General features: G+C 38.6%; 1 protein-coding gene across 1 annotated transcript; it reads left to right on the top strand.

Annotated features, from left to right (window-relative positions):
* The first annotated feature begins 516 nt into the window (after positions 1–516).
* Positions 517–21,005, top strand: LOC109413246 (sodium channel protein Nach). Its single transcript, XM_062853403.1, has 7 exons — positions 517–522; positions 570–586; positions 8,847–8,927; positions 9,066–9,682; positions 19,955–20,119; positions 20,187–20,458; positions 20,526–21,005. Exons 1-6 carry the CDS (start codon positions 517–519, stop codon positions 20,273–20,275), a joined length of 975 nt encoding a protein of 324 aa, XP_062709387.1. The 3' UTR covers positions 20,276–20,458; positions 20,526–21,005.
* The last annotated feature ends 203 nt before the right edge of the window (positions 21,006–21,208 follow it).

Here is a 21,208-nt window from a genome sequence, read left to right as displayed (position 1 = left end):
TTGACAGGTTCCAGTTCCGTGGGCAGTGAAGGTGGTGGTTCGTGATGCGCAACTTGATAAAGCAGCGGAAGAGGAAATCGATTGTTTGTCAGAAGTACTCGACCCTTAATCAAACTTCTACAATGAACCAACAAGAGAAGCATAGAAATTGCCAATTGAACATTATATTAGGCAACAAACATTAAAAGATCTCTTACGGATTATATAACACCAATACCGAGATGACGATAGAGATGTGGGTTTTTCATGTCGAAACTGCCAGCGTTACCTACAAATAGAATAAAGAACATGTATCTATCTACGCCTTAGTAGTATTTTAAGGATATTTACCTGTATTTTTTATTCATTTTGCGTGACTTTACCAGAGATTCACGATTATCAAAATCGTGAAGCGCTGAACTGTAAACAAAACAATGAGGTTTTGACAGCTAATGTATGCGTTCATATCCACCACTTACATCGCTTATTCAACCTTAGCACAGCCTTTGTTCAAAGCTGTTCAACCTTTAATCAGACATGGCAGTATATAACTTGTTCTCCCACAAATCACTAAGCCCGTACCATTCCAGGTGGAGCTGATGCGAAGGTAAGTGACTATAAATCAATGCACCCAAGTTCGATTCTCAATTATAATAAATATTTATAGATTTCTCTTTCAGCCACTATGAACTGTATCCTACATCTACACCTACAAGAACCTAATGGCAATTCTGGCTAGAGCTCTGTGGGACAATTCGGCACCAACATTTTAAAAGGGCGTAACTGCATTTTGAAACAAACCCCTCTTTCACATCTGTGGATCGTATTTCAATGCCGCCATGCAAATCACCGCCAGTATAGGAAAGAAGAGCAATTTCTCTGTCTAGTAATGTTTGTGAATTTCGTGGGAAACTTAAAATATGATCCACAGATGTGAAAGAGTGGTTTGTTTCAAAATGTAGTTATGCCCTTTTGAAATGTTGGTGCCGAATTTATTTTTTTTGGTAGTGCTGCATAAGTGATGATCAATTGCTGAATTAAAGATGATTAAGCGACTTCAATGCTTCATCGGATCTTTATCTGTATTAATAGGATAATAATAAATTATTCGTGGTGGTCTAGTGGCTACCGCTTCTGATTCGTATGCAGAAGATCATGGGTTCAATCCCTGGCCCGTCCCTTTTCATCCTACTTTGTATCTTTCTATCCACTTTATCTCTCTCTATTTCTCTCTCACTTCTCTACATATACAACTCATGTATATTCATATGTTCATAGCTATCGCTAGAACTAGAAACGAATTGGAAAAAAGTCGTATCCCTCCCTTCCAATTTCCACTCACAGCACAGTGTATATAACGCCTACAAGTTATGCAACCAAAGCGTGCTGTGCCGCTTGACCATATTCACCTCATTCACCACACAATCTTTCACCTTACGAACACTATAAATAACTCCCTATCCATGGATCGCATCACCGACCCAACGGTGACTCCCAGATCTCCCATCCTTTCCGTCTAACAAATACCACAGTCCGTGCTGGATGTGGGGATGCAGAGGTGATCTCGGTCTTTAGTAGCAACAACCAGCACACTCTAACATTCCTTTCCCTTCCCAACTGACTATAAGGACGTGGCCGGCGCCGGTATTGATCCAAAATGTATGAGCTGCTAGAATTGCACTTTGAGAATAAGTGGAGTGTCCCAGCCCTTATTCATTTGGATCTCAGTACTGCACGTGCAATTGGTACCAGCTCAGATCAATAACGGAGTAGCAACCATTGGCATGTATAGTCAGATTTGATCGTGATTGATCGAATAGGATAATAAATTATTCGTATTCTGGATATAAGCGCTTCTTCAACCTTAATTCAGCCACGCGGGCAGCTTAAATCAACTTATGGCTGAATAAAATCACCAAAATTGGATGTTTAAGAGCTGAACAAACGAGTACAGTTATTTTGCACAGCTTTTGTTCAAACGAAGGCTGATTTGCACAAGCTACAGAAGCGCTTAATCAACATCAACATTGTTACCTGGGCTAACTGAGCTTAGTGTATCATTGTGCTTGCCTGACAGACAATATACAAATTTATGCAATGGCAAAGAAAGCCCTTCATTTAATAACTGTGGAAGTACTCAAAGAACACTAAGTTGAAGCGAGGCAGGCCAAGTCGCAGTGGGGACGTAGAGCCATGAAGAAAAAAAAAGAATGATTCAAAAGGTTGGACAGAGTTAGGCCACATTAGGTGATGAAGTAGCAAAAATGTGTTAGTTTACAATCTCATTTGGCGTTTTCTTAAGTTCTGCCAGATTTGTTCATGGCGTGATTTATATAAGGCATCAACTTAACTAATTGATAATAAAATTGTACTGCTGAGTTGAAAACACTTATTTTCCTTATTAAAAAAAGGCTGACAAAACCGGGTCACGACTGAACTTCAGATCCGGTGTGAGATGTGCAGTTCGAATGATACGACAATGATCTATAGTGCAGTTCGTTGTTTTACGTACGTAAACATTCTTTTATTGCTGGCAACACTGATCATGCAATTAAAATTAAATGTGGCAATTGATCATGTTAATTTCTTCTTCTTCTTCTTCTTCTTCTTCTTCTTCTTCTTCTTCTTCTTCTTCTTCTTCTTCTTCTTCTTCCTCGTTATGGCTCGACGTTGGCATTGGAACTTGGCCTGACTCTCTTCATCTTCCACAGTTATTAATTGAACACGCAGACAAAGAAATTGTAAACACAATTACATTCTAGTTCAAATCAATCGATTTTTCAGTTTACTATAGCGAGAAACTGATTTCTAGTTTAAACTGAACTGTTATTTTGTTTGATAGTACAAATATTTTCATCAGACGAAATTTTTGACAGTTTGTTTGAACAAACACTGATTTGGTAGCTTTAACCTAAAATAGCGAATTGTTGGGCTGGTGCTATGCCTTCCGGATCGTTCGCTTGAGAATCCGTCGGATGTTAAACCGCGTGTTCCGAATGTTTTCCGTTACGTTCTGTGTGTGCATTTTCAAGTGGCTGGTGACGTTACCGCTAGTGATTTCGGCCACTAGTACTACGCCACCCGGGAAGTCAGTGTTGTTTTGTAGAATGGAAAATTTCCGTTTCGCCTCAAGCGATACGTTTCAAGTTTTGTTCGACTGAGGCTTCTTGTGATATATGTGTGAAAATGTTACATATTTGAAAGAAAAACAAATAAAGTGTTGTTTTATGACTACCGTCAAATGAAGATGGGGAAGTTTGAAGTTTGTACCTGCAGAATTAAGGATTCGTCTTTCGATTCTGCGGCTATGATTCATCGTTGAAACTCGGTGAGAATGTTCCTTTTGTCATATTACTTTCTTTTATGTATCCAATTCTGTGCGATAAATGCAATTTCAAATAGCTGTAAGCTGACTTTGTTAATTTTACACATAAGTTTTTATTGAGTTTGGCTGATGCTTTTCAAGTCAAGCAGTTGCAGGAGACTTAACATGGTGAGCTCGTCCCAATTAAACGCCTTGTTTTGCTGTTCTTCTTTGTGTATGTTTCAAAAAAACTACACTAAATTAATTTCATAACAATTCAGTCCCATAATTTAATCATACCAGAGCCGTAGCGCGGTACCATGGCGCCCTTGGCAAGCATCCAGGTTGACGCCCCACGACAATTAGACATGGTTAATTTGCTTAAGTTTGTAGTTAATGTGTGGCTTCGTGGTCGTGCGGCTAGTGTCACCATGCATTTAGTCGCATCGTGCTGAGGAGCGCGGGTTCGATTCCCGCCGCAGCTGTCAGAAAAAGCTTTCGGCTGTGCCACTGGGCGTTGCATGCTAGTCCGTTGTCTAGTGTCGTGCTTCCTTCAAAGAACGAATAGCTCACTGGAAGCAGTGTTGGGAATACTCACTTGGGAAAAGTTATACTCACTTGCTTCTATCTCAGTTCAGAAGCATGCTATCAAAAAATGATGTCTGAAGGGCTTTTAGATTGTAGTTTAATCTAAAAGTTTGCCGAATAAAGTAAAGGTCGCAGATGCATACCAAAACTGTGAGAGAGCTGTGAGCACAACATGAGTATAAATTACATGAATTTTACTCACCTCGTACTCACAGCTCTCTCAAAACTTTGGTATGCGTCTGTGACTTTTACTTTATTCTGCAAACTTTTAGATTAAACTACAAACAAAAAACCCTTCAAACATCATTTTTTGATAGCATGCTTCTGGACTGAGATAGAAGCAAGTGAGTATCACTCTTGCAAATGAGTATTCTCAACACTGACTGGAAGTACTAAACGTGTCCGTGTCTTTTTTTAACATTTTTTTAAAGTTACTTTAAAAGTTCAAAGAAACATTTCTTTTATTTGTTTTTTTTTTTATTTTCTCATTGTATTTTTCATTTATGTATTTCGTTAAGAATTTCAGTGTGTGTCACAATGAAATTATCCGAAATCTACTTCTTTCATACAAGCATTTCTAGAATCTCGCTAAGACTAGCACTAAAATTAGAAATGACATTTCCATTCATAACATAAATTATGCATACTACTTTTCTTCAGGAAATCATACATTTTTATAAATTTTTACTTGCTTTGTACTTAGCTATTCAGGAACTTTTTTACCAATTTTCGGCGATAAGTTTAATTTGTTTTACCAGAATTTTCCAATAACTTTATTAAAGGTTTCTTCTGAAATTTTATCAAAATATTTCTCAGAAGATCTGTAAGAAAATTTTCAGCAATCATTAGAAGAACCATGGACATGGAGGAATACCAAAAGGAATTCTTGAAAGAATCTCTACTTAAATTTTTGTTGGAATCTTTAGAATAATTCCTGCTGAAATTTGTATAGAATCACTGGAACAATTTCTGAAAAAATGCTAGGAAATTTTTTAATAGAATCCCTGGAAAAGTTTCTTAAGAGTTTTTTGGGGATTAAGAAGAAATCCTTTGAAGGTTTCATGAAATCCCTGGGAAAAGTACTGAAAGCATCCATTTAGGAATCCAAAGAGTCTGTTGAGAATTTTTAGATGAAATCAATGTCAGATTTTCTAACGGACAACCTGGATAAATCCCTGATTTATTCCATAATCATGATTTTCTGGAGGAGTTTGTAAGGTAATTTATAAAAGGTTTCCTATCAGATGTCTAGCAGAAATATATAGAGTAATCTCTTATAATCACCGAACATTTTTGGAAGGTATCAATGGAAGAGTTTCTAAACTATGTGACAGATTTCTTTTTTTAGAAATCTACTGATAACTTTTTAAAGGAAACTTTGATCGAATTTCTAAACACAACCATAGATTTTCTAAAAAAAAATCTCTGGGAGAATTTCCGAAGGAATTCTTTGAAATTCTAACGGAATATCAGCAGGATTTTCCATAGGAATCCATGGATGAATTACTGAGAAAATATATGTTGGAGCCGGACCCATCCAACCAAATGATTTAGTTTAAGTTTAATTGAATTTGTTTAGTATCTCAAACTGTTATACCTGAACATCATACACAACCCTATTCAAACAAATAATAATATAATAATAGAGATTGCGAGAAGAGAGCGCTACGCGCACGCTAGCCATTGTCCACCTTCTGTGGACTATTGAGTAGGTAGGAGAAACCATTGTAAATACTGTATATAGCATTAGTACCAAATAGAACCCATAGCAAAACGTACCTACGGTCGTTCATACACAGTCCCCCGTTACCAAGGGACTTTGCGCGTTTTGGTGCAGTTCAATTCGGGTCGTTTTTCTAAGTTGTCGGTTACCACGACACTTAGTCATTTTACTGTTGTGCGGTGATCGGTTGAGTTAGTGGCGATAATTTCTAAGTGTCCGGTTACCACGGGACTTAGCCGTTGGTCAGTGTCGTGTGCATCGTTCAGACTCTGGCGAAAGAGTCAAAGAGCCAAGACGGCCTAGATCTGAAGAATCAACAGTGGTACTGGACACAAAAGGCTTGTGGCGACCCAAGCCCCCGGTCAGTGATTCTGCGTTTGTAATACCGGACTTTTCCGCGCGTTTCGGTGGCTGCTACGGCAGCGAAGAAAGCCCTTTGATTCCGTGCATAGTTCGCGCTCGAACAATATATTAAAGAGTTTCTAGGTATCCTTAAAGATATACCTATTTGCTGATATGTCTAGAAGAACTCCAAAGAAGACTTTGAAACTCTGAAGAAATTGTGGAAGATTATTCAATTACATGAAAAAACCTGGGACTAATTTCTGAATAAACTCCTAGATAACTGCCTGGAAGCCTCCCTGGAATAGTTTGTGAAGGAATTTAGAAATTCCTTCGAAAAATTAAAAAAAAAAATCCATTAGAATTTTTCTTTTTTAGAATCCCTGTAGAAGTATCTGAGATTAATTTTTTAAGAATTTTCCAAAGAAATCCCTTGAGATATTTCCAAAATATATTTTGAATGATTTTCTGAAACAAAAATTCCGAAGAAATATCTGGTAAATAAATAAAGAATTTCTGGAATATTAAATTTTAGTACAAATGTTTAGAAATTTCAGAAATATACTTTCACTAGACTTTAAGAAGCTTATTGATTCTGCTTTATTTGGAAAAACTGAATTAGCTTCTCAATACAAAAAGGTATTTAAAGTTCCTTAAGGAGAAACTTCAAAGAATACCAATATGGCTGCCACAATGGCCGACTTGGACCCCTACTCACGTTTTCAAGAGCACAAATCTTAAAAATTCGTAAAAAATGTGCTCGATTTGGAAAAGCTGCCTCCTTTTACAAGTGAGCAAAGCCAGGATAATCAAGTGCGGCATGATTCGATGCTTCGTTCGTCAGATTTGTGCCTCTAAAGTTTGTATGCAAAATTGCAATGGGATTTCTTGATGTTTCACCTTAACATAATGATAAATATTCAAAATATTATAGAAAAATCTGAATTGTAAATCAAGTGTAAAAAAACATGATCAATCTTAGATATTGTAAATAATGAAATCTTGATAACATTCTAGAAAACAATAGCATCTGCCTGTTTTCTTCTAACCTTAGACCTTTTCGGCGCCCCTCTGAGGCTGGCGCCCTTGGCGGGGGCCAACCTGGCCAACCGTACGCAACGGCTCTGATCATACCCGACCTTTCCCGTACCAAAATCCCTTCTCCTTTCGTTTTACGAGAGCGTCGGTGAGTCGCTGGCATCTCGATAAATAGATATCATCCCTTCCCATCCACATAACGTGTTTATTATCGTTTCAGAGAGCGATCAATGGCGCTTCAGCCTAGGCTTGTTAGCCAGGACACATGGTCCAAATGCCTGTGCCCCATCCCGGAAGCAAAAAGGTCTATGGAGTGACAATTTTCCTAGCTATATCACTCCCAACGTTGGTGTTAAAAAACCACTTACACTCACATCAACACATCTACATGATCAACTCAAATACACTTACACAATCTGAATCTTGCCGCATTACTCGCTTATAGTGAATCTCCAATCAACCCATTCCTAATATCCAACTCCTTGACACCTATGGGGGCGCCGGTGAGTCGCTGGCCTTTCATAAAGTAGGTGTCATATCATCACATCCTTTCCTTTCCTCGTAACGGAGAAGATGGGCGTGGCCGGCAGTGAAAGTTTTCATGTCTTTTTTTACTCCAACCTCTGATTGGATAGCTGTTTCTTCCTAAACAGCATTCCATAAGCAATTAGAATTGGAGTATTACAGTTTTAACATGACAACTTTCAGTATGCAATCTACGATTTACTCCGTTACAACGCAACGCAACGCAAAAACTATTTTGCATTCGTATATATTGTGGCAGGCACGGAGATGACCAAGGAAGTCGCGGAAATATCGCTTACGATAAGTTCCTGAACTGACCAGGAATCGAACCCTCAACATTGTCATACACGTAATACATGTGCGTTTGCCGCTAAATTTTGATTAATACTTGAAACGATACTTACAGCTTCCTGCTGAAAATGTACTCTCCATACAATAGCGAGCTACCATGCGTCTCCATTGACCATTTTATTTTCGGTTATCGTGACGAAACTTATTAACTTTATTTTCTATGTTGTATATGTCTGAATGTCAAATAGTAATTGATGTTTTCTACTATGGTGTTTCTTTATGCAAAAAATTACCCTCATTGTCACCCATGAGCCGGTACATTATTTGTTTAATTCGTCATTCTACGTCGTTCATTGTGCTCCTCTATTCATTCATTATCTTTTATCGTTCAATAAAAAAATCCCATCCCACTCTCGGTGAGTTAAAGCAAACCACCTAGTCAAAAGATCACGCCAGGTCAGAAGCAATTATTTGATTTGTATCATGGGCATGTCTTCACTCTTAGTCTCTGGGTGTTCACCATTTTTGTCCCAACGTTTCCGTGCACCAGTCAACACCCAACGACGATGGTGGCCACAGAAAATATAATTCTTTATCTGAAAAGGTAGTCCAACCAGACCAGCCCAGTCAGTGTCCCACTCGCCGTTTCTGTTTTAACATTTTCCTTCGGTCCGTATTAGGTCTTAGTTGTAGCATTAGTGAGGTAAATCATCTAGTGAAGACCTTCAATGTGAGACTTTTTGAGCGTCCTCTAGAGGAAGAAATATGTACTTATTTTCGGAGGGAAATATTAAGACAGAAACGAATCTGCTGACTTCGGATAGGAAGTTTTTTTGATCATATTTTCTTCTTGTACTAACGATTTGCAGAGCGTACTGGTTGTCCATTGCTGTCAGTATGCTTTATTTGTTCGTCAGATCTTGCCGAATTCTTTTGCAATCTTTTCTGTTCAATAACCTGTCGTTCACAATCGACACAGCATAGTACGTATCGCCGTTTACACGATGTTCGATATTGCAAATAAAGTTACAAAGCTCGTTTCATCTTGCTCCATAGTCTGCACTGGAATACAACGTTTCCAGCGGTGAGTGTGTGTCAAGTTTTGAATGACGAAACCATGGCAGATTTGCTAGAAAGGTAAGCTCGGGGCATCAATAAATCAGTTTACATGTGTTCATTTATCCAAGCCATGTGCTCCCATTACTTATTCAAGAGTATGGCGCTCTGCGAATATTGAATCAAGGCGAGAAAAATGAGTCTTTTTTCGAGTGAAAGTATCAAATGCATCGCTCTTTCACATGAACGCCACACTATCATTCGGTCTGAAAAGGACATTTTAAACTGTTGCAGAGAAATGGGACTCGACCGCGACTACAGGATGGACAACGTCATGAGTGACATAGCGTTCTACGGGGGCACTTGCTACTCCTGCGAATATTGCACAACCGGTCAGCTCCAATGCCCGGCAAATTTGTCTCTCATCACCGAGGTGTACCGCTTACGGTGTACAGCGCTCATGTCGGATTGCTCCTGGCAAGGACGGCCATTCGATTGCTGCCAGTTTTTCCACCCACTGGAGACCGAGTTTGGAACTTGCTACAGTATAAACTCACAAAACAGCAAGCCCAAAGCAGCGACAAAACTGATTAATAACAGATACACCGGCCCGGGTGCGCTCCGATTCAAGGTGAAAGAAGATTTACAGGTTTATTTGCACGATGAACACTCTGTCCCCTATGCATACGTTGACCGAGCTCTGAAAGAGACTGTCCTCTGGGGCATGAACAAGGAGATTATTTTCAAAGTAATCGAGTTGGAAAATAACGATAATGTACACGACATTTCCATCAAACGGAGAGACTGCCGATTTCCGTGGGAGTTTCCCGAAAACTGTGGGTGATCTTCCAATCAGTGGCGTAGCTAGGAATTTGCGGGCCCGACGCGGAACCAAATTTGTGACCCCCATGAAAATTACAGATGTAACAATGATAAACCTCTGATAACATGTTATAATAATCCATCCAGAAATCACTGCAGACATGGATTTCTTCAGATTTTTTTATCCAGGAATTCCTACTGAAATTCTTCCAGGAATTCGTTAAAAAATCTCTTGGGATTGCTTCCGGGATTCAAATTTCTTCATGAATTCCTCCAGCGATTCACCCGGGAATTCCTTCTGTGATTCTTTAAGGAACAACTTCCAGGATTATTTCAAAGATGCCCCTAAAAACTCTTCTTGGGATTCCTTCAAGAATTCCTCCAGGAATTCTTTCAGAAACATCTCCAAGAATTAATCCAAGACTTCTTCCAGAAACTGTTTAGAGATTCCCTTGAGAATTAATCTGCGGTTGCTTCTGAGATTCCATCTGCTTTTTTTTTTTCAGGAACTCTTCCAGGGATTCCTTCAGGAACTGCTACGGGAATTCCTCCAAGAGTTCCTCTACGTCAGTGCTGAAAATGTCATTTCGTCGTATCATTTCGTAAGAAGCTCAAGCTGAGAATATGGTATATGCAAAAACTTGTGCGGCTAGACCAGCTCTACAAGAAAGTCACGAAAAACCGAGCATTTTTGAATACTTATGGTAAATATCACGGACTACCTTCGAAAAATGCCAACTGATATTCACCATGAATATCATTGGCATTTTTCGAAGGTAGTCCGTGACATTTATCTCAAATATTTGAAAAAGATCAGTTTCCGTGACTTTCTTGTAGAACTGGTCTAGCCGCACAAGCTTTCCATATACCATATTCTCAGGTTGAGCTTCTAAAATGAGCTGGATGTGTTTGAATTTATATATGTCGAAATAACATTTTCAGCACTGCTCTACGTTTTAGGATTCCTTCTGGATTTCCTCAGCAATTTCAACGGTTTCTTCACAGCATCGATTTCTTCAGTACTTCCTCGTGGGATTTCTTCAGAAACTCCTCCTAAAATTGTATCAGAAATTGGTCCTTGGATTTCTTCAGGAGATTCCTCTAAGAATTCTTCCAAGGATTCTTCGAAATATTCCTCCAAGAATTCCTCCAAGAATTCTTGCGAGGAGTCTTCCAAACATTCATCCGGGAATTACTCCAGGATTCCTTTGGGAATACCTGCGTGGATTCCATAAAATATTCGTCCTTCTATAAATTCGTCCAGAAATTACTCTAGGAATTTCTCTAGAGATACATCAAGGAGTTCCTCTAGAGATTCCTCTAGGAATTCGTACAGGCATGACACCAGGAATTTCCCCAGGCATTTCTCCAAGAGTTCATCCAGGGATTTCTACAGGGATTCCTCTAGAATTTCAATCAGGGACTCCTCCCGGAATATCTTCAAGAATTCTACCTGGAATTCCATCAGATATTCTTCCAGGAATTTCTTCAGAAATAACCACGACAATTTTCCCGAAATTTCTCCAGGAAATCCTCTAGGGATTCCTTCAGAAATTTCTCCCGGAATTTATCCCAGAAATATTCCAAGAATTCCTTCAGGGATTCCTGCATGCATTCCTGTCGAGATTCCTCTAGGAATTCCTTCAAGAATTTCTTCAGAATTTATCCAGATTTTTTCTACAAAAGACACCTTCAGAAATTCCTTTAGGAATTTCTTCAGAAATTTCTACAGGGATTCCTCTTAAGTTTCTTCCAGAGATTCCTCCGAAAATTCCTCCTGGAGTTCCTCCAGAAATTCATCTGCGAAATCCTCTAGGCAATTTATCTGGGATTTTTCAGAAATTTTTCCAGGTATTTCTCCTGGAATTCCTCCAGAAATTCCTCTAGGAATTTATCTAAGAATTTCTTCAGAAAAATTTCTAGTGATTTCTCCCAGGATTCCTCTAGAGATTCCTCCAGGAATTCCACCTGGAATTCCGACAGGAATTTGTCCAGAAATTTCTACAGGCATTCCTCCTGAGATTCCATTAGAAATTGCTTCAGGGATTCCTCCAAGAATTCCCCAGGAATTCTTTCAACAATTTCTTTGGAAATTTCTCTAGGGATTCCTTCAGGAATTCCTCAAGAGATTTCTTCAGGAAATATTCCAGGGATTCCCCTAGGAAATCCTCCGGGAATTCATCGAGAGATTCCTTCAGGATTTCTTCTAGAGTTTGTTACAGGAATTCACCCAGGAATTCCTCTAGAGATTTCTCAAGGAATTCATCTAAGGATTGCTCCAGGAATTCTACCAGAGGTCCCTCCTAGAGTTCATCTAGAGATTCCACCAGAAATTCATTTAGGAATTTATCCAGAGATTTTTCCAGGCATTCGTCCAGAAATTTCTCCAAGGATTATTCCTTCAGAAATTCCTCCAAGGATTCTTCCAAGAATTCCACTAGCGATTTCTCCAGGAATTCCTTCAGGTTTACTTCCAGAAATTCCTTCATGGATTTCGACAAGATTTTAACAAGAAGTTCCTCCGGCGATTTCTGTATTAGTTGCCTCAAGGATTTCTCTAAGAATTTCTCTTAGGATTTCTTCAGGGATTTTTCCTGGAATTCTGCCAGAAATTCCTCCATGCATTCCTTCTGAGATTTTTCCAAAAATTGCTTCAGAGATTACTCCAGGGATTGTTCAATGAATTCTCCCAGGAATTTCTCCAGACATTTTTTTAAGGATTCCTTCAGGAATTCCTCAAGTGAATCCTCAGACATTTTTCCAAGAATTCTCCCAGGAATTCTTCTAAAAATTTCTTCAGAAATTTCTCTAAGGATTCTTCCAGGAATTCCTCGAGAGGTTTTTATCAGATTTTTTTCCAGGGATTCTTCCCAGATTTCCACTAGGAAATCCTCCAGGAATTCATCCAGGAATTTCTTTAGGGAGTACTCAAGGAATTTCTCCAGGGTTTCCTTCAGAAATTCCTCCAGGAAGTCGTTTAGGAATTGCTCTACGAATTTATCAGGGGATTCCTCCAAAGATTTCTTTAGAGATTTCACTAGGAATTCGTCTAGGAATTTATCCAGGGATTGCTCCAGGCATTCGTCTAAGAATTCCTCCAAGATTTCCTCTACTGATTTCTCCAGGAACTCTTCCAGGTAATTTCTTCATGGATACCGTCAAGAATTTGTTCTGAAGCTCCTCCAGGATTTCCTCCAGCGATTCCTCAAGGAGTTGCTTCCCAGTGATTGTTCCTATAATTGCTCTTGAGTTCCTCCTTGCAAGAATTCCAGGGTTTACTCCAGGCATACCTGCAGGAATTTCTCCAGGAATTCCTTTAGGGATTGCTCTGAGAGTTCTTTCAGAAATTACTGCAGGAATTCCTGTATTGATTCTTGGGAAATCTCTCTGGGGATCTTTTCAAAAATTTATTCAGGAGTTCGGTCAGAAATTACTGAAATTCGTCCATCATCTTTTCCAGGGACTCAGCCAAGATTTTTTCCAGGATTACCTGATTTTTTTTAATTATTTGAAGGAATTCTAGAGGAATTCCTCCAGCGATTTGTATTGGCATTCTGTATCCCTATAAAAAAATCTCCATAAAGTAATCGAAAAATTCTTTTACAATAATCGCCGAGAAATATTTATCTCTTCTGAACGCGCGCTGTTGTAAAAAGTACAACACTACCAAAAAACCTCGCTTTTCGTATACAGCGTCTTATTATGTGACATCTATTTTCTCAAAAAACTTCTGCTAGAACTCCATTGCAAATTCTACCAGATTTTTTCCACATGATTTACTTAGTAACTGTCGCTGAAACTTTCAAAGAATTTCTGATAGAAATCCCGTTGAATGTTGCCTGAAAGAATTTCAAAAAGGGATGCCGTAAATATGTTCAAAAAAAACAAATTCTCAATCAATTTTGAATATTATTGCCGAGAAATTTCCAACAAATGCTGCCCAAGAAAGTCCAAAAAAAAATTGATCAAATCCAATCATTTCTTGGAGGATTTCCAAAAAAAAAAAAAACGCCGACTAAAGTAAAATGAAAGATTTTTACGGGGTTACTCACATGAAAATCGCCGTAAAGTAAATGTCAATTGAATTACCCAGAGTATTGAAGTTATTTCCAAAGTAATTATCAGAGGATTTTTCAAACGAATTGTCAAAAAAAAACGAGAAGTTGCAGAAGAAATTTTTAAAGAAATTTTCGTAGAAAAAAATCTGTAGAATTTCGCAAAACCATTGCTGAAGCATTGCCGAGAACTGATTAAAGAAGTTTCCAAAGGAATGACCCAACAATTTTTCAACAGAATTGCCGCAAAAAAATTCAATGGAACATCCAAGGGAGTTCTTAAAAAATCTTGAAAATGTTTACCACTCGTTTTTTGCCTAATGTTTTATTTGATTAATGCAGAATTAATTCAGAGAAAATATTACTTAAGTAAGTAATTGCCGAAAGGATTCCTAAATATAAATTCACCCTGCGAGGATTTCCAAAGTAATTATTTCTTTAAAAACATAAAATTTCTTAAATATTTTGACAAATGATTCTTTTGGGGCTACCCCACATGACCCCTCCAGCACTTTTCCAGAGGAATCCTTCAGGAAATCCTTCAAGATTTTTTTTTAGAATTTTCTTCAAGAGTTCTTTTGCAATGCCTCAAACGGTTTTTCTTGAAGTCCTTACAAGGATTTCTTACGAATTTGATCAAGCATTCCATTAGTTATACCTGTAGGGATTCCTTCAGAAATTCCTCCAAAAATTGCTGTTGAAAATGTCCAAAGATTCCTTAGGTGATTTTTTCAAAGTTCTCTTGCACAATTCGGTCAACAATCCTTTAAGAAATCCCAGTAAATCTTTTTCTCCAGGGATTTTTCCAAGCCACGTTACAAAGATTCCTTCAGAGATCTCTCAGTGCTTTCTTTCAGTTATTCCTACAAGGGTGTACACATTCATCCCAAAAGACAAATTTCCTCAGGGGTTTCCAAGGCCTTCTGCAGAAATTTCTCTAAGGGAATATATAAGAATTCTTATGAAAATTGTTTTTTGATTTGCACCAAATAATTTGAGAGGAATTCTTTGGGGTTTTCGCCATGGATTAATTTGAGAATTGATCTAGGCATTTCATAATTATTTTTTTCCCCCCGGATAAAAACTAACCATAGGGTGTTTGGTGAAAACCATTCCTGCACCATACAATGTACCAGCTACAATAATGTATATTGTAATGAAATGGTTCACTAAAAGCTTCGCACATTGTAGCTACTATACATTTACATTCGATTTTTATGTAACACTATATTATACTGTTTTTCTTACGTTTGAACCATTCACTTTTCCGAAACATTGTTTTTCCGTGCATTTTTAATTATTTATTCAGTTTTAGATTTTTTCCGTGCTTTGTTTTGTTGATCTTTGTGACTTTTATGATGCTAAGGAAAGGAAAGAAAAAAGTGAAGAAGTTGAAACTTTAATTTTAAGTCAATAAAATGATTAAATAAGTAGTAAACCAGATGTCTTAAGAATCGCAGATCCAAGAGATATGGCGGGCTAGGTATGTAGAGTACGATGAGAGGAATACGATTGGCGAACTTTATCTTTGACGTAGAGCCATCTTTAACATATGGACTGGACTGAATACTGAAAGAAATTCTAATATAGGTTCGTCTGTGGGTTCGCTTCTTAACCTAACTTATACTTGAATCGAACTTGACAGTTTTCTAATGAGTTGTTAAATACATACGTGTATTTCAAACTTTAGTCAAACTGGAGCCTCAATATTGCAATAACGGTTAAGCACGCTGTAATGATACTTATGTACCTCGTCACCCACTTCATGCAACTACATTAGTGGTCTAATAATGCTTAGCGCGCTCGGCATAGTTCCATCATGCCGCTCAAAGTGTTGCCACAAATAATGCTTAGTTTGCGAAACCCGGTTATCTGGCTGGTGGGGCATGGGAGCCTAAACTTCAACTGTTAATGCAATCAGAGACTACTCAGACCTCGACTCAGACTTAGACGTGGGCGATCCAATATATGAAGGGTTATCCAAAACGCTCTGGAGAATTCCCAAAGCGCATTCTCATAATGCTAGTAAGCCTAAGATGCCATTAACAGGAGGAAAATGACGAGGGGCGATTCACTTATGTATTTTCGATTCAGTCCCGTGTATTGAAAATCGAATTTGTGTATTTATGTCGTATTAAGATGTATTTTTTGTATTGGTGTATTCTTTTGCACTTTTGCGATTAAAATAGAATTGATATGTATTGATGCAATTATTGAGTATTTTCGAAATAAATGTGTATTTTTAATTGGTTTTAGCATTTTGCATTTGGGAGTTATTTATGTTTGTAAACAAACTGAAATTTATTGAAGTTTTTGGATACTGTTTTGAATCAAGATACTCTAATTTTACGCGAATTTTGTCATCCAAAAAAGAAGCATGCATGCAACAACCTTCTTAGTTTGTCCAATACAATACCAACTCAATATTCGGCGAAAGCACCCGGCAGGTTTTGGAGGAGGAAGCATGATTATTTCCAAAAAAGTATTTGGTGATTCCATGAAAAAAATGGTTTGACTATTAAAAGTAATCCAGGGATTAAACAGCTACAGTATTCTGAAGGCTTGCCCGAAGCGTGGCCCGGAGGCAAGAATAATTCAAAATTATTGTAAGAACAAATTTGCGATTCTGATGTATTCGACATCTCGCTTGATATCCTGGCATTCTGAGATGGAGAACGTGAAATCTGTGGAAAAAACTAGGAAATGTGCTACTGGTTGAAATATATCGATTCTGTTATCATTACCTCCATTAGTTCCTGCAAGCGTTCTCCCAGTACATAGTTCCATTAGAAAACATTATAGGAGTTTCTTTGAAATTCCTTCAGGAGCTTTTTCGTGAATACCTCCAGGAGTTCCCTTAGGAACTCTTCCAGAAATTTCTTCTCAGATTCATCAAAATGTTGATTTTGTGATTCCTCCAGGGGTTCCTCCAAGATTTCCTTCTGGGATTGCTCAAGAACTTTTGTCGGGTATTCCAAAAAAAACTTCTTCATGGGTTTCCTGGAACTTTTTCTCGGATTTCTCTAGGATGTTTCTTGGGTTTCCTCCATCAGTTCCTCCAGGAGTTTCTTCACGGATTCATTCAAAAATTGATTTTGTGATTCCTTTTTTCTGGCATTCTTTCAAAAGTTCCTTCTTCGATAGCTCCTCGAACTTTATAAACATCTCTCAAGAATCCCTCTGGGACATCCATTCGGAATTCATTTTGAAGATTTTCTCCATGAATTTCTCTTGATTTTTTCCAGGAGAAACTCGAGCTCCTCTAGTTCCTTTATGATCATGGTCAAATCTCAGAAGAATATCCTGGATGGATTCTCAAGAGGCATCTTTGAAGCAACTCTTGGAGGTATTTCTGGAAGAAACTCCGAGAGGAATCTGAACAGGAATCGCACAATCACGTTGGGCGCCAATTGAAATAAACGGCTAGCTCAGCGCTACTCCATCTCGGGCCGGCTCCAACCTACTCGAGGACACTCAGATACAACAAAGTGGACCAACTACCAACACAATCAACAAAGACGGACTTACATGCAACCCAAGGCTCAGTATTGTAGAAATAATAAGATTAAATTCATTTTACGTTTTTTTATTTATAACTTATACATAGGAAGGGGGAGGGGGTAGGATAGGAGAAAATAGGGTACGTTGCGGCCGTTCAGCTGCTGTTGGGGCCCATAGAGATACATGCGACGATGAGAGAGAGAGTTTGGTGGGGTGACATACCTTTTCTTCGGGTCACCAGCTCGTTGAGTGCTCACGGTGGGGGCGAAACCACATCGTTCCCTTCACTGACGAGCGGGGGCGGACCCAGCCGGACCTCGCCAGGAAGAAACCTCCTTGACGTTCGGTGTCACTCACCTGCACCGTGTGTAGCACCCGAAATGACGTGGGGGCTCGGAGAACTACCTGCACTCGTACAAAACCGACCCGGATGGCCGCTTGAGGGTTGGGCGAATGGGCTCCGGCGTATAGACGATGGCTGGTCCGACAGCTGGCCCGAAAACCGACCTGAAAGGTCACTTGGGGGTTGGGCGAATGGGATCCGGCGTGTGGCCGAAGGCAAGTCCGACAGCTGGCCCGAAAACCGACCTGAAAGGTCCCCTGGCGATTAGCCAACACCGATCGAAACGACCTCGGCCGTTCCGACACCGGACGATTATCAGGAATCTCGTGCACTCCTTAATCCGTCCTACTAACAGTCGCGACGCACTTTCTTTCAGTTTCAACCGGCCCGAAAATCACTTTAGGGTCTCGAATAATTTTTGCAGACTTCTTGGTCCACCTGGCCTGGGTACGGTAATAAAACGCTTATCGGCTAATTCGGAACGAAAGGGTTGTCGTGTCCATTTGCCTCCGTAGTCCAGCACACACTGTCCGGCCAACAGCTTCAAACTTGTTCTCCTCCCGATTTTGCTCTCATCTCTTCAAGTCCTCTCCCTCTCTCTCCGTTTCTCTGTAGCTTTCGATGACTCCCGGAAATGGGGAAACGCTCCCATTCCTTCCAGTTGGGGATGCTAACAGTGCTCCCTTACACTCGGCGATGAGATTAGTATTTTTTTTAATTTAGTAATTTTAGTTGTATCTTTTGTAATGACCCCTGGATAGACTACGCAAGCGCGGTTTAGATCTGTCCAGTTGTTTTTATTTATTTTTAACTTCATGCTAAGTTTTACATTTTTTTGTATTAGAAGGTTAGTAAGAAAAATTAAACAAAATTTAACAATATTCTTTAGTATGATAATAAGCAAAATGGATATAATACAAATTTTTAAATAAGCCTTTATATTAACAGAAAAAGAGCCTTTCTGCATAGAAAAAGTTGCAATTCAAATTTATTATATACAAAAACTAGCTCCCTACTCTTAAGGAAAAATATAAGCAAAACTGTACACATAAATCAGCGCTTTTGCGATTGTGAACGGCTATTGACCGGTAACACATTACATGGTTTATGTAATGTAAACCAATACAACGTAACAAAAGAGAACCATTCCAAAACCATTAAATTAAATGTATAACCAGTGGTGAAACTACAATTAAAAACAATATATTTACGGTACATTTTGTTGTTTGAAACCATACGTGTACCATACAATGTACGGTTTATTAAATCCCACGTATCAGTATTTATAACAATTCATTTACAATATAATGTATGGTTTTGCAAAAAAATATATATGGAGAAAAATATTTTTTTTATATTGTTACGATACTTAACAACCCGTATAGTATATTGTAAAAATCTTATTTACAATTTACTGTATGGTGTTCTACATTACATTTTATTGTTTTTGTATTTTTATTTTTACAGTGGTTTCTATTGTAAAAATATGGTTTTAAATAGTACTGTTACAATACAACGTTCGGTTTTTTACTGTATTTTTTATTCGGGCCTCTGCTTTCAAAATTTATTCAGGGTTCCCTTACTTCATTCTTCATAGTACTTCCGGTACTTCATATTACTTAGGGATCCTTCAAGAATGTCATCAAAAATACCCCCAAAATGAACCCAATGGAATGCCTTTGTTAATCACCGAGGATCCATTCATGATCCAAGCATGATCTCAGAAATTCATCAAAGATATATTCCATGATGAACTTCTGCAAGATTCCTTCTTGGAAAAGTCCCTAAATTTCCTTAAAAAAATCCTTAAAGTTCATCTGAAGAATTCGTTGAAGGACTCCATGACATAACCTTTGAAGGAAGGAACGAATCAGAAGAGGTATTTCTGAAGGAATACTTGAAGAAATTCCTAAAAAGATCCTAGAAGAAGTTCCTGAAGGATTCCTTGATTTTTTTTGAAGAAATACCTGGAGAAATGCTTGGAGAGTTCATGAAGGAATCATTGTAAGTACTCCTAAATCAATGTTTAAAATGATTTCTGAAGTAATCGCTGAAAAAAGTTCTGAAGTAAATCTTAGACGATTTTTTTGTAGAAGTCTTTGAAGGACTTCAAATGAGCCATCTGTGTGCGTCATTCCATAAACCCTTGATAATCACGAAGGGGCCCATCTTGGGCCCATATCTGCTGATGTATGCGAAGTATTGAAAATATAGGAAACTTTCGCAATTCAAAGAATCTTATTCAAACTAGTGTCAGAAACCTTCACTGATTTAGAGGCCCCCTGAATTCGGGGGCCTGGTGCGGACCGCACCACCCCTTGCTACGCCACTGCTTCCAATACGTCCTTTCAACAAGTGACTCATTAACTTTTTGTTCTTTATCCCAGCGTTACATCTTTACAACAGTTACAGCTTCTCGTCTTGTGCCGTGGAGTGTTTCATTCAGACGCAAATTGAACTCTGCAACTGCACCCATCACTTGATGCCCAAATCGATCAAACCACTTAAAATCTGTGACTATAAAGGACTTACTTGTCTGACGGAAAAATCTGGTAACTAAGAGAGAAAAAAAAATCTGAAACGGAGATTTATCAGATCTAATCCTCCGGCATTTTACAGCAGAATTAGCCAAGCAACGGAAACAATGTCCGTGCCTCTCTTCCTGTGTGGAGCCGGAGTATTTCGTTGTCTACAGCTCAGACAGGTAAATTATGGCATACAGTCAGTGTTTGCTCTCTGTCCACAATGATGATGGTAATCGCATGCAAATAAGAATTTTCCTAATTGAAGCGAACTGGAAACCGGAGATGATTCGGTGACAATAAGGATGCTTTATCTGCCGGATATGAGATTTTTGCGAAACACCGTCAAAACCGAAATGGATCTATTTAGTAAGTTTTCGATGCCTGTAAGTTCAATTCCATCGAAATCGTTCTGAGTCGCACTTCTTTGTTGCAGTTTCCTTGGGAGGATTGATTGGACTGTTTTTCGGGATTTCTTTATTAACTATAATCTACGCTGTGTCGCTTGTCGTCCGCCGTTTGCTGCAGGCGAAATCCAAAGTGTGAAGCGACCCATCGGATTGTGAAATTGTCGTCGTGGTAGCTTTGCAGGGAAACTTTGCACAGCAGCTTGTAATAATTCTATACCGCTGCAATAACAAGTTATCGTTTCAGTTTTCGTTGTCAATACCTACGGAGAAAAATGGAGGATCCAGCTGCAGATATTTCTATCGGACGATTTTTAACAAAAGACGAAGATTTTCAGCTTATGCAATTGATTCGTTGCAAGGAGCAGCATTGACTACCCGAGTATCACATTTCCTTGGCAACTACAAGCAGTTACGGCCTTATTAAAAGTTGAAACGTTTCGTAAAGTTGTTTCAATGTCACGAGAAGTGATACAATAACAGTTTGTTAGCAGCGCACCACGTGTTTCCGATATGTATTATGTAATTGCTCTATCATAAAATACGTAGAATTATTATTGCCCATCTCTGACAGAAATTTGTATGGATCGTAGACTTACCCTCTCACGCCTCGGATCATACCCTCTAGTGCCCTATACACCTATGAGTCTACATGGTTTATGGGCAAGTCCTAAATGTGCTGTATATTCTATTCTATTCTATTCTATTCTAT

The sequence above is a fragment of the Aedes albopictus genome, chromosome 1 (genome assembly GCF_035046485.1).
Source record: "Aedes albopictus strain Foshan chromosome 1, AalbF5, whole genome shotgun sequence".
In the NCBI taxonomy this organism is placed as follows: Eukaryota; Metazoa; Arthropoda; class Insecta; order Diptera; family Culicidae; genus Aedes; species Aedes albopictus.
The sequence above is the reverse complement of the archived record's forward strand: the minus strand, read 5'-3'. Positions and strand labels throughout refer to the sequence as shown.

What these genes read in the sequence shown, in the direction of transcription:
- LOC109413246 (XM_062853403.1), top strand. An exon ending in GTGGGAGTTTCCCGAAAACT is followed by an intron (nt 9,683 to 19,954) that starts GTGGGTGATCTT and finishes TCTTTATCCCAG; the next exon opens with CGTTACATCTTTACAACAGT. An exon ending in TTGTCTGACGGAAAAATCTG is followed by an intron (nt 20,120 to 20,186) that starts GTAACTAAGAGA and finishes GGCATTTTACAG; the next exon opens with CAGAATTAGCCAAGCAACGG.